This window comes from Mauremys reevesii, linkage group 2 (genome assembly GCF_016161935.1).
Source record: "Mauremys reevesii isolate NIE-2019 linkage group 2, ASM1616193v1, whole genome shotgun sequence".
Taxonomy (NCBI): Eukaryota; Metazoa; Chordata; order Testudines; family Geoemydidae; genus Mauremys; species Mauremys reevesii.
In genome coordinates this window covers 5,916,451-5,933,374 of record NC_052624.1, presented here as the reverse complement: position 1 = coordinate 5,933,374, position 16,924 = coordinate 5,916,451, and the positions used below count along the sequence as shown (strand labels likewise).

At 46.6% G+C, this 16,924-nt stretch overlaps 1 protein-coding gene across 1 annotated transcript in view; it reads left to right on the top strand.

The window, feature by feature from the left end:
• Nucleotides 1-16,924, top strand: part of PTH1R (parathyroid hormone 1 receptor) — a 165,034-nt gene that overhangs the window by 129,938 nt on the left and 18,172 nt on the right. The window contains exons 7-9 of the mRNA XM_039525674.1: nucleotides 2,159-2,312; nucleotides 11,503-11,563; nucleotides 16,034-16,100. Of these exons, the coding sequence (XP_039381608.1) occupies nucleotides 2,159-2,312; nucleotides 11,503-11,563; nucleotides 16,034-16,100 (282 nt within the window). The remainder of the gene's footprint in view (nucleotides 1-2,158; nucleotides 2,313-11,502; nucleotides 11,564-16,033; nucleotides 16,101-16,924) is intronic.

Sequence of the window (16,924 nt, the reverse complement as noted above, 5' to 3'; positions counted from 1 at the left end):
GAGAGACTGGAGCCAGCCAAGAGCCAGCTAGTCACTTCTCTCCATGAGCAGCTGAACAGAGAGCAGCTCCTCCAGGCTCCAGCCACAGCTGCTGTGCTTCCCACCTGGTGGTGGCGGAGGCCGGTTACTGCGGGTACTTTCCGGTTGAAAACTGGACACCTGGCAACCCTACTTGCTGTGGTCGTTCCCCTGTGCTTGGCATTCAGAATCATCACTCCATAGCTATGATGCCATGGATACCACTGTGCAGTAAGGCTGAGACAGCACTGATTTTTGTTAACGTTATATATCTAATTAAAGCAATCCCAGGGTTAAATCTGACTCAACTGACTTGCATATTTAGAGCTAGGTTTTCCCAGGCGTGGATGCAGCAGTCCGTACTGATTCAGCAAAGCACTGAAGTTCCGGGTAAAATTCTTCCTGTGTTATTCAGGAGGTCAGATTTGATCATCACAATAGCCCCTTCTGCCCTTAGAGTACATCTGCCTACGTCCCACTGTCTTCATCGCCTTCAGCGTTTTGCGGAACAGTGATGGAATAAGCACTGAATCGGGGGTCTCAGACTGTCCAAAGTTCCCAGCTTCCACAACTGGGGCTGGGTTTTTCGAAAGCGCTCCGCTCCCCTTGTTCTAAGGCGAGTGGCTGAGCACTTTGGGAAATCGGAGTTCTTTTGAGAATCTGGCCCTTTTGTGTCTATATGTGTGATCTGTGGCTGTACACCGGCTGGCTCTGGAGGTGTGATCTCTGCCTGTCCATTGCTGCTCACCCTGTGCTAAATGCAACCTTGATGGAAGTGGGCACAGCTCCCTTTGACTTCAGGGGAGCTTCATCGGCATTGAGCCTGGCTCCCGCTGGCTCCTGCAAACGTGCAGCCTCCTGCTGTGCATCTGCTCCCTCTAGGTGCAATGAGCTGATGCTCACCATGTGTGTAGTGAATGAATGTTCCACCTACTGCCGGTGCAGTCTGTACCTTCAGCCTACAGCAGTGCACTATTGACTGTTATCTGTTGCACCCCTGCTGCCTCAGTGCACCATCTACAGCAGCTTCCTACCTGCAGCTCACTTGCAGGATGTGCTGATGCCAACCTGATGCTTGTTTACCATCGTACAATGCTCCCCAACCCATGCACCCTGTGTGTGCAAGGTGCCCCTGTCATATGAATATATCTATGGGTTCCTGAGTCGCTGGCTGAATCAATGATCGCCCAGAATGCTGACACCCAGAGCCAGCACGTGCAAACAGCAACAGATGCTGGGTACAGAATCCCATTTTGATGAGTCACTGGCATAGACGAAAGAATTGTCTGTAAAAGCAATGGGCTGGCACTCGAAAATCCTGAGCAGCCCTAACCCAGGGCTTTGTGTCCTCTTGGTGAGGTGCAAAGGCGAATGGTAAATTCCATGGGGTAGATTTCAGGACCTCTCTCCTCCAGCAAGTGCATTGCAGCCCGAAGTGGGGGCACATGTTTCTCTTCTCACCCATGTTCTGAACAGTCGGGAGCTGAACACTAGGTCAGATCTGCCGTTACACTGGGATGAATCCATAGTAGCTCCATTGACGCCAGATCCAACCCACTATCTTAAAATGAGACCTTGCTCAGGACAACCCAATGGGACTAACTACCCAACCATGTCAAATACCCCTTGGCTCTTCCATAGAGAGTTCATCTGATATCAGATTTCATGAGCTGACTTCCTTCCCACAATAAACCTTATGGGCCAGATCCTCGGCTGGTGTAAATCAGCATAGCTCCCCTCAGGTTAATGCAGTTACACCATCTGAGGATCAAGCCCTATAAGATGTTCCTCCTTGTTATTCTTTGTACTGGAATAGTGCCTAGAGGTCTCAACTGCAGTCACTTGATCGAGGTCCTGTACAAGCAGGTAGCATTGGTGTCTGCACTGAAGAGCTTACAGTCTAAAATGGAGGCAAAGTGAGTGGTAGAGGTGGGACTAGACCCCTCGGTCCCAGTCCAGGGTCCTAGCCACAAACCCAAGCTACCGCCTGTACAACACACTCTGGAGAACCTTCTCCAACTTTCATGGCAACCTTTTTCTTCTCCAGCTTGTTTTCAAGCTCTCACTAGCCCATAACTATCACCGCTTCAGGTTCACACCGCGTTTTTAACCTCCCTTTCTCCCTCTGCCCTCACTCCAGATGGGCTGTAAGGTCATCGTCACCTTCTTCCTGTACTTCCTGGCAACCAATTACTACTGGATCCTGGTGGAAGGGCTCTATCTCCACAGCCTCATCTTCATGGCCTTTTTCTCTGAGAAGAAGTATCTGTGGGGCTTCACGCTGTTTGGCTGGGGTGAGTCGCCGCTGCTCTCGGGGTTTTCTAAGCTGACTGTGTGTTTGTGGGTGTGTGTCCGTGCAGGTCGAAGAGCAAATGGAGACAGAGTTATAGGGCTGGGAGGTGTTGCTTGAAACATCAGCCTTGAAGGCCTTATTATCTGCCCTTGTCCTCAAACTATCTCCCCAGCATGCATTGGAGTCCTCATCAGGACACGAAGGAGCAGTGGAGATGCTCCATGGACAGTCCTCCAGTCTGCCTCACTCCATGAGGGCAGCTGGATCCATATACTGATCCACCAATCCGTCCTCTGACTCGCCCCGTCCCCTGAATCCCCGCTGTGTAGTAATGCACAGGGAATCACCTGAAACTGCAATCTGCAGGATACAAAGGTTGCACTTCTCCTTCATGAGTTCCCCAAATCCTATCCCAGGCATGTGGCAGGACTGAGTCCCTGCAGGTAATATTTAGTTGGATGTTTCGATCACAGATTGATCCCGTGCAGAGCTGACCAGGGTGTTCCTGGAATGGAGCGCTACAGCTGATTTCACTCTTAAATAATTCTCTACCCTTAGAGATACAGGGGCCAGATCCTCAGCCAGTGTAAGTTGGCATGGGTGTGACACTAGCTGGGCCAGATTCCCTTGAGACTGTCAGCATCTGGGGAAATGGTTGTATAAATGGAATGTGCAGCCAGGGCTCAGGATGTTGGCTAATGGGGGAGTTCGACACTGTGATTTCCTTCCTCTGGCCTCAGACTCTCCTGCCACCGGATTTCTCGAGTGTCCGAGCACGCAAATGGAAACCTGCAATTTGTGGGGAAGCTTTTTTTTTTTTTTTTATGCCTGGATCTTTTCTTGGAGCAGGGAGGGATGGGAAAGGTGGTGGCAAGCCATTAGTGGAAGGCTGTTTACACACGAGTGTTTAAGAAGAGAATGTGCTTTTGTTCCCCTCTGGCACTGCTGCTGGCTTGGTGAGACAGGCAGGGACTCATGAGGTGCAGATCGTTTGAGGGCAGTGCAATAACTGCCTGCAAGCATGTCTGATGGGTGGAAACACCGAGGGAGAAGAGGAGATGTTTAAGATGGCGCTCACGGGTATAACGAGACATAATGGGGTGCTCATGGAACAAAGGAACATCCAGCAGGGAAAGCTTCTCGAGGGTGGTATCTATTCGAGTTTCTCAAGCGAAACAGCAGAGACCTTGTTTTACAAAAATGCACTGGACAAAGCCCTGGAGAATATACTGCAGGCCACAATCTTGCCTTGACACTGTATGTACTTGGCCATTTCCACCTGTGGTTTCTATACCATTGGATCTCCCAACTAGCCAGATAGTCAACATTCAAGGTGTAACGTGTATGTCACTCCCACGCGGTGTGGAACTCTGTCCCCCTCTAGTGGTGGCTAAGCCACATAGCAGTTGATAAGCCTGCTACAGCTTTGCTACTGAGCTTGGCCTTTGAGCTCAGGCAGTAGCGGTTTGTGTCGAGATCCAGGGGTCTTAGGGGTGTCAGCGTTGCAAAGGCTATGAAAGCCTGGCTTTCTCTAGTGGAAGTTGAAGAAATGATGCATTGGCTAGTAGGATTTCCAAACATCCTCTATAGGACAATTCCTCTTCCAACTGCTATTCGACTGAGAATTCTTTGGACTCACATATTTAAAAACTCTTCAAAGTGCTGGAGTAGCAGAGGCACCTTACTAATTTAGTCTTATGTCTATTTTACTTCTGAGAGAATTGCATCGAATTTATGCTGCCGCTTACTATTAAACTGAAATGCTTGTTACAGAGCAGGCCTGAGAAATGATTTCCTAGTGCAAATCCTAGCAATAGGGATGATTTGGTAGAAATAATGCCACATGTTTAGCACAAAGCAACATTGCTAATCATGCCGAAGTAGCCAAAAAAAACCCAGGCAAACGGGCATCGGATCCTTTCATTAACACTTCCGATCACTGCCAAAGTATCATTAACTTATTGAGCAACTCACAATGCTAAAGGCACACCTGTCACTATCCATTTGACTCCAAACATTCGTGGCTGTTTAATTAAATTCCTCTGGAATGAGAACGGATGATTTCCTCCAGTTGCATTTGGTTTTGCTTTATTTGGATTAGCATGATAAAAAAATACACATACACATGGCTTTGATAACTTTTGGGCATTCAGAAGGGGGCCCCAGTCCAGTGCCCTCTGAAGTCAGTGGAAAGACTCCAATTCAATACAGCGGGCACTGGATCCTACCCATACCACAGTGAAGACCAGTGTAGAACCAGCGATAAATAACTGCGATGTTCACATCGGTACATAAGAGAGAAGTTTGCCCCAAGATCTGAGATCCTTTGCTTATATAACAACAAACATCTGAGGATTTGTAATACCGTGGAGATTTCTAGGAAAATCCAAACCATTCACCATAAATCAATTTATGCTGAAGGAACCAAAACACCAATTTGCTCTCTGATGTTAGATCCAAGACTTATCCGAAGGAGATTTTTCAGTCCAGAGCCTCAGCTGGCATAAGTTGTTGTCAATAGTGGAATAGTTGGTTTTTCAGGTCACTAGCAGTTCCAAAAAAACGAGTAAAAAAAAAATTGTTTGGGATTGACCTGAAAATGAGATATTTTTTTTGGAAAATTTTCAGCAAATCAAAAAAATGAAAAAAAATTCATTTTGAGTCACACAGAATGTTTCATTCAGCCTGAAATCAAATGTTTTCTTTTGATTTTAAGCTTCCTTTTTTAATTTATTTTTTACTGTTTTAAAATTAAACTGAAGGAAATTTCAAAACGGAAAGTGGTGTCAAATAAAAAAAAATATTTAAATGGATAGATTTGTGGAGGAATTTGTCATTTTTTTTCATCAGAAACAATCTGATGAATTCAACATGAATTTGCAAAAAGTTTTGTTAACCCAAATCCCCATTTTTCACTGAAAAAACGTTTCTGCTGAAAAATTTCGCTGAGCTCTGGTCAGTAGAAGGATCTGTCCCTTCTTGTAGTAAAGAGGATACAAAGGTGACAGAAGGAACTTGTTTCTTGCAGACATCTAGGGGAAAAAAAAGATTTTACTTGTGTCAATAAATTCACCAAGAAGCTTCGGGTTCTCTGCAGCTGCTATATAAAGGAAGTCCGAGGAGCATGACCAATAACTGTAGAAAATCAGACTATTTCGGTTGTCTTTTATTCACAACATTTTAATTGTCCCTCGTACCTGGACCTCAGAGCACTTAGACACAATGAGGGTGAGTGCAATAGGAAAACCTAAAATAGACTGTGAGTTATTGCTGTTAGAGGAGCACAGAGAGGCACCAACCAGGATCAGAATCCCAGCGAGAGACTATCCCTGCCCCCAAAGTGATTGCAAGCGAAATGCAGAAAGGTCTGGCCCAACTTAGAGCAGCCTTGAGCATCTCTTCAGTGCCAGTGATGTTACTCAACTGCTTGTAGGCGGGGAAATGAAGAATAACTACTCCTGCTACTGGAGCAGAGGACAGGGAAGAGAGGCTCTTCTCCATTATTACTATTATAGCCCAGAACACTATGGTTAACACTCCAGCTAGTAGAGACACAAGATCTTTAGGGCAACCCTTAGTCACACTGAGGAGCACTTCCTCCTAATGGGCTCCTTGCATGAGCAGGTGTAACCCACACACCTCCTGGGTGTGGTGTTCTGTCCGGGGGGGCAGAGAGAGAGAGAGAGAGAGAGAGAGAGAGAGAGAGAGAGAGAGAGGGAGAGGGAGAGGGGAGGTTTGCTCTCTAGCAGTAGATGCTCATGCATTGAGGTTGCAGGTTCAATCCTGCCTGCTGACAACCAGGGTCTGTTGGCATTACACAAGCATGACTCAGTGAGGGGTGTATAATCTGCCCTTTACTGACCATGTGTGGTTTGGTGTTACAGATCACTCAGAAGATAGCACAATAGCATGGACTAGAGATGCCCCTATAGGCCTGTGAACAGATACAGTTCATCCTGGCACTCCAATGCCATCTCCCTTTCTGAACTGCAGGTAGAGTCAGGATCCTTAGCTCTTCACCATGCAGGACTCAGGGGTGTGTGTGTGTGGAGTCTTTTTTGTTCATCCGGGGGCATCTCTTTGTTGGAAGGGGGCTGGGGGGTGGGGGGATTTTGCCTAGCCTGAGATGTTTGCACCTTTTCCAGCTCAAGGGGAGAGACCTGACTTTATAGAACCTGCATTGTACACACTGTGTGTATTGACTGGGCATGCACAGCGCATACAATGTGGATACTGTAGACGTCAATGACAGCATCGCCACCCTGTGGGACTCTACCTGTGGAATGCTGGCTACACATGCAGGGCTGGGGTGTGGGTGGACGTGTGCCCGAGGGAGACCAAATTGTTTTTGTGAGGCTTGCCCTTCTTGGCTGGTTCGCCAGCTGCAAGAACAGTTCATCCTCTGTGGCTTTCACTGCCAGCGCCACCTGCCGGCTGACACATACGGCCAAGTTTTTGAGCGTGTCTTCTAATTCTGGGTCCTGACATTGTGCCTGGTTTTTAGAGTAGGCTGAGCGCCCACTGCTCCCACTGATGTTCCTGGAAGCTGTGGGAGCTTGGCACCACTTAAAATCAGTCCCCAGGGATCTCAGATTGGGCGTCCGCGGGATGACCATAATAACTGCTGGTGGGAGAGGCCAATTGAGACACAGCAGAAAGTGGAGTTAAAGAGATACTGTAGGGAACCCAAGGGTCCAGGTTCTTATGATTTATAACATAGGTTTCTTTTTTTCTTTGAAATGATTTGAACAAATAGCCATGGCCTTTGGGAAGAACCTGCAAGTCCAAATTCTGTCTCCGTTACACCGATGTAAAATCGAGATGGTCAAAAAAAAGGGAGGGGGGATTATGCAAAATGTTGTCAAAGTAATTTTCATTTTACACATTTGAAAAGGGGACTCCTTTCAAATTGTGTCCCATTTTGTATCAATTTTTTTTCTGTTTTGAAAATATTTGTTTTCAAACTTATTTGCTTTTTAAATTTTTCATTTTCCTTTCTCCCCAATCCCACAATTTTCTTTTTCCCCCCCCTTTTCTCTCTCCTGTTCCCCCTCCTTTTTTCCATTTTGCCATTGACAAAGAGTGGGGAAGAAGAGGAGAAAAGGAAAAGTAATTTAAAATCCTATTGTTGAAAAATATTGTGTTTGAAAAATGCCAACCAGCTGTAGAGTAAAGCCAGAATAACTTCACTGAAGACAGTGGAGTTACTCCAAGCTTACACTGGGGCAGCTGAAAGTAGAATTTGGCCCACAGAGCCTGTGTCTGTATTTATTTAGTGTGGCCTTGGGGATAAAGCATTGAAATACGATTCAGGAGACTTTGGGTCTATTCTTGGCTCTGCCATTAGCCTGTGGAATGACCTTGGTCAAGTCATTTCCCTGTTCCATGCCTCAAGTTTCCCCATCTGTAATATGGGAAAAATGGTATTTACCTCATTTGTAAAGTGTTTTGAGATCCACTGCTGAACAGAGCTATATAAGAGCTAGGTATTAATATTGTTTATTCATATTTATAAAACTCTGTGTGCCTGATCCAAACCCCATTAACGTTTGTGGAACTCATTGACTTCTATGGGTTTTGAATTGAGTTTTACAAGGTGTGTCTACACTGCAGGCAGGGGCGGCTCTATGTATTTCGCCACCCCAAGCACGGCAGTGAGGCAGGCTTCAGTGGCGCGCCTGCGGGAGATCCGCTGGTAATGCGGATTCGGCGGCATGCCTGCAGGAAGTCCGCTGGTAACGCCTATTCGGCGGGGCACCTGCAGGAGGTCTGCTGGTAACGCGGATTTGGCGGCATGCCTGCAGGAGGTCTGCCAGTCCCACGCCTTCAGCGTACCCACCGCCAAATTGCCACTGAAACCGCGGGACTGGCGGACCTCTCGCAGGCATGCCGCTGAAGGAAGCCTAACTGCCGCCCTCACGGCAACCGGCAGACCGCCCCCCATGGCTTGCTGCCCCAGGCACGCGCTTGGTGCGCTGGTGCCCGGAGCCGCCCCTGACTGCAGGTGGGAGCTTCTCAGTCCAGGTAGGCAAACCCACTCTAGCTGTGCTCAGGCTGATGTACTAAAAATAGCAGTGTCGGTGTTGCAGCTTGGGCAGCAGATTCTCACCTACAACTTCACTGGGTCAGGGCTTGGGTGACAGAGCCACAAGAGCTAATGGGTGAACATTCTGGTTTGGGTTGCGAGATATTCTCAGTCTCTCAAGCCGAGGAGGTCAGGTGAGCTCCCGAATTTCTGCCGGAACATCCACATGGCTATTGTTAGTGTGGTAACCTGAGGCTGTCTCCCCAATCTCAGAGACTCGCTCCCAGCTGTCAGGTAGACACACTCAAAATGGGGCCAGACTTCCAGCACCGTAAATGGGCATAGCTCCAATGACCGCAATGGAGTGACACCAGTTTACAATAGCTGAGGAGATGGCCCATGGTTCGTAAAATTGAGGTTTCCCTGCCCATATCTTCCATAGATAGTGGTTTACCCTGAAAAGGAAGTATTTAGTTGACCTTATAAAAAGTCTCCAACTTTCCTATACGTAGAATGCAATAGGGTCACAAATTATTAGGGCCATAAGTTAAATATTTCTTTTCTTTTAATGTTAACCACCGTATGTAACTGTAGAGCACGGTCTATTCAGCTTGCTCCAAATGCATCCCTCTTGCAGTGCCATTGTAGCCAGAGGAGTTCCACCAGAGTGGAACGAGGCCCAGTGTTTTATTATGTATGATTGTATCACAGTAGCATTTAGAGGCGCCGACCAAGATCGGGGCCCCACTGTATAAGGCTCTGTACATACATATAGGGCAGCGTGTAGAGTACGAACACTACACACCCATCTAGCACTGGTGTAAACAGTAGTATGGACAGTGATGAACAGCTGAGTAGAGTAGAGTGCCCTACATGCCTGAACCCCCTGTACCCTACACATCTCTCTACACACCCAAGCACTGCCTCCCATGTCTGCATTGCTAGGTCTAACACTGTAGTGTCCCACTGCTGGAGCCTGTCCCCGCTGCCCGTAGCTACACACCCCAGTGTGTGTGGACACCGCCTGCCTTTCCCTGGGGCTTGTAGCTACATGGACCCTACATGCTGCCGCGAGCGCAGGCAAATGTAGACAAGGTCATAGTGAGAGATAGTCTCTGCCCCACACCCTATTCAGGAAAGTACTTAGCACTTACTTAAGCACATGTTTAACATCCTGTGGACTTCAATGGAGCTGAAATGGGCTTAAAGTTAAACACATACATAAGGACTTTCCTGAATTGGGCCCCACAGAGCATAGAAGCTACGCAGAGTTTATAATTATTAATAACCAGCCTCAGTGTTTTGCGGGGAGGGATAGCTCAGTGGTTTGAGCATTGCTTTACTAAACATAGAGTTGTGAGCTCAGTTTTTGAGGGGGCCACTTAGGGATCTGGGGCCTGGTCCTGCTTTGAGCAGGGGGTTGGACTAGATGCCCTCCTGAGGTCCCTTCCAACCCTGATCCCCTATGAAAGAGGCTCTTTTACTACCATTTGTGGAAACTCTTATAGGCCCAATCCTGGATTTTCAGGGAAGTCCATGGGGGATTTGGGTGCATAAAGAAATTAGAATTGGACACAAAAAATAATATATTCCACTATCAGTGTTGTCTTAGCTCTTACAGGGAAAAAGTAATGCCAGGTGTAAATCCACTGAAATAAGCATGGTTAGACCAGAGGTGTATTTGGCCTTTATGCTTTAAACATATTTTCCCAGGGTTTTCTTAGCTTTTGTTAATTCATGAGGCAGATGGAAGAAGCTTCTTCTCCATCCCAGTTGAGAAAAAGCTCTTTCTTTGATCAAATTGCAATGGGTAAAATGTCAAGATGCATCAAATTAGAAGAAGGAACCCTGGCAATCTGAATGACTTGTCCAGCAAAATCTCCTAGCCCCCTAATTTCCATAGTTAATACTTATCTCTAGAACTGGTCAAAATTGGGAATTTCTGTCCCATAGGAAATGCTGAGATTTTGTCCTGAATCAGGACAAAAAGTCAAAATCTCAGCACTTTTGCAAAATGAAATATTCCAAAAATATTTTGTTTTGACGTTATCATTTTGATTGTGTATTATATGAATATAAAAGTCAAAACACTAATGTGGAAAGCAGTTTTGATCACTTCAGTATGTTCCTGCAATACATTTTATTTTTTGTCAAATCAGCATGTTCCAACTTGAAACTGTTCCAGTGGAAATTTTTCAGCTAGCTCTACTTATCTCCTGGGTTTGGAGATCAGCCTGGAACTATCACAAAGATGGTCTCTCCCATAGGATTTCTGCTGAATCCAGTTTCAACAGGCAGCAGTGAGAGGGCTATGTGAACTGTATAGCCACACAGAGCCTACTGCCTCCAGATGACCTGTAACCCAAAATGGCAGCACAAGTGCTCTCCCCAACTCCAAGCTGCATTCCCATCTGACTCTGGTGCCACAGGGTTATAAACAAAAATGAATATACAAACTGATCTGCCCTACTTGGAAACTTACTGGCTTCCCAAACTTTTGAGAAGGTCTCCAGAGCCTCAGAAGCAGTGGAAGGTAGAGAGGTTGTCACTGTCTGAGGGGATTGCCAGCAGCCATCTTGGATATGTGTGTGACGGGTATGTAAAGGTTAGGATGCTTTCTATCCAGAGAGATAGTGTGGTCCAGTGGGTTGAAAATCCAGAGTTCTGGTCCCATCTCTGTCCTGCTCTATGATCCTTGGCAAAGTCACTCGTCTCCTGCCGTTTCTCCTTCTTGCCAAGTTAGTTTGTGAGTTCTTTGGGGCAGGGGCAGTCTGTTCATATAGATATGTACAGTGCCCAACACAACGGAATCACAACTCAGTTAAGACCTCTAGTAAGATCATTGCTACTGTAATATAAATAAAAATTGTCCTAAGTCATTTGTGTCTCTGGATCCAAATTTCCCCAGAACTCCGAGGTATCCATATTTGTGTTCTGGATAGAACCAAGACATGGAATATGGGTCTATGTCTGATTCCAGACCTGTGGTTCCCTGAAGTTGGAGGTGAAACCAGGATTGAGCCCTTAGGCTCCAAACTATACTTGAGCCATGGGGGACGCCTCTAAATAGTTTCCCTCCCACCAGCTCTAGCTCTCTGCAGTTGGCTTGCAATGGACTGAGTTTGCTATACATTGTATTTACTGATGAGTACTTTTTTGTTTACAGGACTCCCTGCTGTAATTGTCACAGTGTGGGCCAGTGTGAGGGCCAATCTAGCAGACACAGAGTAAGTCTTGGTTGGAATCTGTGTTGTTTTTCTCCTGTTGTGTTATGTCTTTGCTGTGTTTTTGGAGCTGAGAGGTTTGTGGATGAATTACAGACCCCGGGGGGGGGAAGCTAGATAAAGCTGCAGATCTGAAGCAATCTTAAAATGAAGGCAGGAAATGTACCAAGCAGGGGATGAAATTCTGTAGTTCTGTTGTAACTCTCCTGGCTCATCTTTAGTTTTAAATAATTTAACCAATTTGTGGTTACCTACAACTTCACAGCTGGCACATTGGGTCCACTTGGAAGTCTGCATTAAGCTCAGGGATAGAACTATGATTCTCATGTAACCCACACACCTCCTGGGTGTGGTGTTCTGTCCCTTCTAGTGGCACCAAGACCCCTTAGAAATTAATATATTTGCTGCAGCCTTAGCTAATTGCCATGTGGCTTGAGGCTCATGCATTTAGCTCCAGAGGTTCCCAGGTTTGATTCCTCCCCCAACAGTTGGTATTGCACTCCACAAACGGCACCTCTACCACTTGAGCTAAAAGAGAATCACCCATTCACTTGTACATTACAGGGCTTATGACACACATCTGAGTAGTTCCAATCCCATCCAGCAGAGGTTAGTACTGCACTTCACTTGCTTTTTCCATTTACACGTGGTCGGAGGCACCCATGATTCTTCACCACTCGTTCCAGTCCATGGCACGGGTTCATAGGTCTTGGAGTTACAATCTTTTCATTTTCAAACTTCTCTTGACAGTCTTTCCATCATATCCTTGTTCTTCCAGGTCCTTTCGGACTGTCCCATTCTTCCCATGCTTTCTTTGCTAGTTGTTTGCCTCGCATTCCTATCAGACATCCAGCCCCCATCAAATGTATGCTCTCCAGCCTATCTCACTGAGAGTCCCAAATATACTTTCTCCCTAATTTCTTCCGTGAACAGTCTCTACCCTCTGCTTGCTCGCTGTTCTCTTCAGCATATTACTTTCTACTACCCGTCTCTTCCCTTCTTCCATCTTCATAAGACCCACAGTTTCCAAACCATAGACCAGGCAGGGACAAACACAGGCAGCACACACTTTTCCTTTCAGTTTGTTACTTAATTGCCGGTCCCACAATACTCCTGCCATCTTTTTCACTGCCGCCCACCCACACTGAGCTCTTCTGTTCAGTTCCCCAGATCTTTATCTCTCTAGTAGCACTATATGAATTTCCCAAGCATACAACTTCTTTCTTCTGATTAAGCTTCTCTTCATAAACTTAAATCAACAGATCTTCTTCCACTTTCCCTACTTGCACAACTTCCGTTTTCTATGTGTTTACCTTCAACTGTGGTCTTCAACCACAGATTTGGGTGGGTGGGGCTTCAACCCATTCTGATACCATATTTACCACTTCCTCTTTGCTGTCAGCCAAATGGGTCAGATCGGCGTACATTAGTTTTCTCTGTGTCTCCACAGGCTTGGTTCTCTGACTAATTAACTCCATAATTAGGATGAAGAGAAGTGGACTCCGCACACTACCTTGTCTCAATCCCCCTGTCACCTCAAACATCTCTGAAACTCCATGTTTGTTACCCGCTTAGCTCTTGACCCTCAGTACAGTTCCTCTATCATCTCCACTTCTTGAAGTTCCCCTCCCACCCATCTCAATACTCCAAACACCAACCCCCGAAGAACCGAGTCATAAGAGATGCCATATCAGGTCACCCCATGGTCCACCTTGCCTAATATCCTGTCTCCAACAGTGGCCCATATCAGAGCTTCAGGGGGAGTGTACAGAACAGAGCAATTATGGAGTGGTCCACCCCATCTTCACCGCCAAGCTTCTGGTAGTCAGAGGTTTAGGGTCACTCCGAGCATGGGGTTGTGTCCCTGACCATCTTGACTAATAGCCATTGATGGACCTATCCTTTATGAACTTATCTAGTTCTTTTTTGAACCCAGTTATATTTTTGGCCCCCATGGCATCCCATGGCAAGGAGTTCCTCAGATTAGTTGTGCAGAGTGTGAAAAAGTACTTCCTCTTGTTTGTTGGATGCTTTCCCAAGCTCAATAAATGCTACATAGCAGTTATGCCCTCCATTGATCACGTTGTCAAACTTACATCTCAATGCAAATACTATGTCTATAGTACTCCTTCCCTTCCCAAAGCCATGCTGCTCCTCTCCTATGTTTTCCTCCACCTTGCACCTCAACCTGACCTCCAAAACTCTCTCAAGGACTTTAAGAGGCTGTCTTAACAGGGCGATGCCCCGATAGGTATTTGGGTCACCTTTACCCCTCCAAAAAGGCACAGTTCTCCATTCATCAGATAACCTAGGTTGATCTCAGCAAACACGTAGTAATCTGTGAAGCCACTTGATTCCAATATCTCCGGCTGCATTGAACATATCAGCACTTATCTTCACCAGTTGCTTTACCATTCTTCATCATATTTAGTACTTTTTCTCCTTCCTCTACAGCAGCGGTGGGCAACCAGCGGGCCATCAGGGTAGTCCACTGGTGGGCTGCCAGTTTGTTTACATTTGCACGGCCTCCCGCAGCTCCCAGTGGCCACGGTTCACCGTTTCCGGCCAATGGGAGCTGTGGGAAGTGGCGGCCAGCACGTCCTTGTGGCCCACGCCACTTTCCGCAGCTCCGATTGGCCAGGAACGGCGAACCGCGACCACTGGGAGCTGTGGGCGGCCATGCAAATGTAAACAAACTGTCTGGCGGCTCGCCAGCAGATTACCCTGATGGGCTGGGTGCAGCCTGCGGGCTGTAGGTTGCCCGCCACTGCTCTACAGACATCGAAACCTTTTGAGATCAGTACTGCACATAGAGTCATAGAAATGTAGGGCTGAAAAGGACCTTGAGAGGTCATTTTACTCATCCCCCCATTGGTGGGGATTAGGCATACCTAGATTATCCCACACAGGTGTTGGTCTGACACACTAGCCAGTTGAAATAGCACAAGGAAGCTACTCTATGCTCACCCCCAAACCCATTGCCAATTTCAGCATAAGCTGAACATACTTAACACTAACTTCTGAAATTTGCCACCTTTTCAGTCAAAGCCTCTCAGGGCACTGGGTGGGGGGGTGGCTGTAGTTCCCGCCCTCCCCCGCCCAATAGCTCCTGGTTTTAAAATGGAACTGAACCTGATATCGTGCTGTGCAGCATAGTTTGCATGCACGATATACATCCATATCTACAAGTACGTTCCTATCCTACGAGCAAAGGTTAACCTAACTGCACGCCCTACTGCATGTGACTCAGCTCATTAGAGGACAACGTATCCCTCGTCACCTTGACACGGGGCATTTGCAAACACTTGTCCGTGTAAAAACCTTCCGCTCCTGTCGGGGCTTTCGCCACCCCTTTTATTTGCTCTCCTCAAACATCCGCACGGAACAGACGCTGGCCCCGGACGTGAAAACCACTGCTGTGGTGTGGTGCCAGCAGAGGGCTACAGACCCTTTCATTTCTTGATTGCTGGAGCACATCCAGTCCACAGCAGCGGCAGTGTGAAGCCATGATTACCATCAGACGGGCTCACTCAGGGGCCTATATAAAATATCTTTGGAGGCCTCCGTCGAGTTCCCAGCAGAGAGGTGACCACATCAGAAAACCCACCACCTCAATCAATGCCCCCTCCCCTTATGGGCAGCCAAAGCAGAGAAGCCAAGGATGTGCTAGGCCAGGAGAATGAATCTCCTGCAGAGTAGGGTTGAGACTCGTTGGCAGAACAGAATGAGGAGATACATGTAGCTGTTCTCAACAAAGCGCTTCATCCTGCAGGGTAAGCCAGGGCAGCAACTTCTACTACTGCAGCATTCACTTGGGCCTCGTCTACACACAAACCATTAACTATAGGTATGATTTTTAAAACCAGTTGAGTTAAAGCCCTCTGTGGACACTCTTAACTTTAATTTAAGCCTGTGTAATTAATGACTAGTGTTGGTAAATTTGAAAGCACAAGCTAAACTGATGGAACCAGTTTTAAACCAGTTTAAGTATGTCCACACAGGGCTTTGTACTGGTTTAAAATCCCGCCTTTAGTGAGATCGGTGCAACTTCTGTGTGTAGGCCAGGCCTAAGGAAGCAAATCCCAATACGACTTGCTGCACCCTGGCCATGACAGACTAGGGTGCAGAATTCCAGTTCAAAGAGGATTGGACACAAGCCTTGACAATGCTAACAGAGCAAGTCCCTGAAATCTGCCAAGAGTAATGCCCAACTTCCACAGCTTTCAGTGCATCTTAAGCACTAAATACCTTTGAGGATCTGGGCCTAAGATTTAAAATACATTTAAAATTGCTTTTTAAAAGCAAACGTTTTGATGCCGATCATTGCTGATGAGATGGGGAAGGGATGGCTTGGGTTGTGGTTGGGTTGGTTCCGCACATGCATAGGGCATTGAAGGGTTCCCGTTTTCAGACATTGGGGCTATTTGCCTGGGCAGATGAGGATTTACTGACGTGTTACCAATCTCTTCCTAGGTGTTGGGACTTGAGTGCCAGCAATTTACAATGGATATTTCAGGTGCCCCTCCTGGTAGCTATTGTGGTGAGTACCGGATTTGATTTGGGGTGGTGAGGGGGACAGGAGCCAAAAGTAGGCTGCTGGAAGAAAGAAACCCAGCCTGTTATCCCAAACTTTTAAATAAAATAAATACATAGGTCAGGATTCACAAGTGGCCAGTGATTTTGGGGTGGGGGCTCAACTTTATAACGGGTCTGACTTGACACGTTATAAAGGGGCCTGATTTTCAGACAGTGCTGAGTACCTGTCCTCTAAGAATCAAGGTTTTTCCAGCATATTTAATTCAAGAGTCTTTCCACTGACTTCAGAGAGCTTTGAATCAGGCCGAATGGCCTTGATTCTTCTGACTTACGAATCACGTGATAGAGCAGTGTGAGTGAGAGGAGAATCAGGCCTTCTGCACTTGGAACCTTCTGAAGTAAATGGGCTAATACATGTAATTAGTAGAGCTGATCTGGGAAATCATTTTTTATTTTCTTCCCTTGTTAAAATTTGGTGTTGACAGAAATTCTCCAACTGGCTCTGGTGGTTCCTTCTGTGCATTGGAAAGAGCAAAGTGCCAAGACCACACAATGATCATTTGAAATAAAACTGCAGGATGGAAGACACAGTTCAGATAGTTCAAGTGGTTGATTTCCAGCAACCCCATTGCATTTAATTTAAAGCCCAATTAGTAGACGACAAAGAGCTGAATAGATGTTTGTCCTTGTAAAGAGAATGCTTCTTCATGAGGTTCTACAGGGCATTTACAAATGCAACTATTTACCATGCAAACATATTCTGTGGGTTGTTTCCGTTTAGTCTCTGTGGGTTCCTATTGCACAATTGGCTGCTTTTTCAGTCCCTGC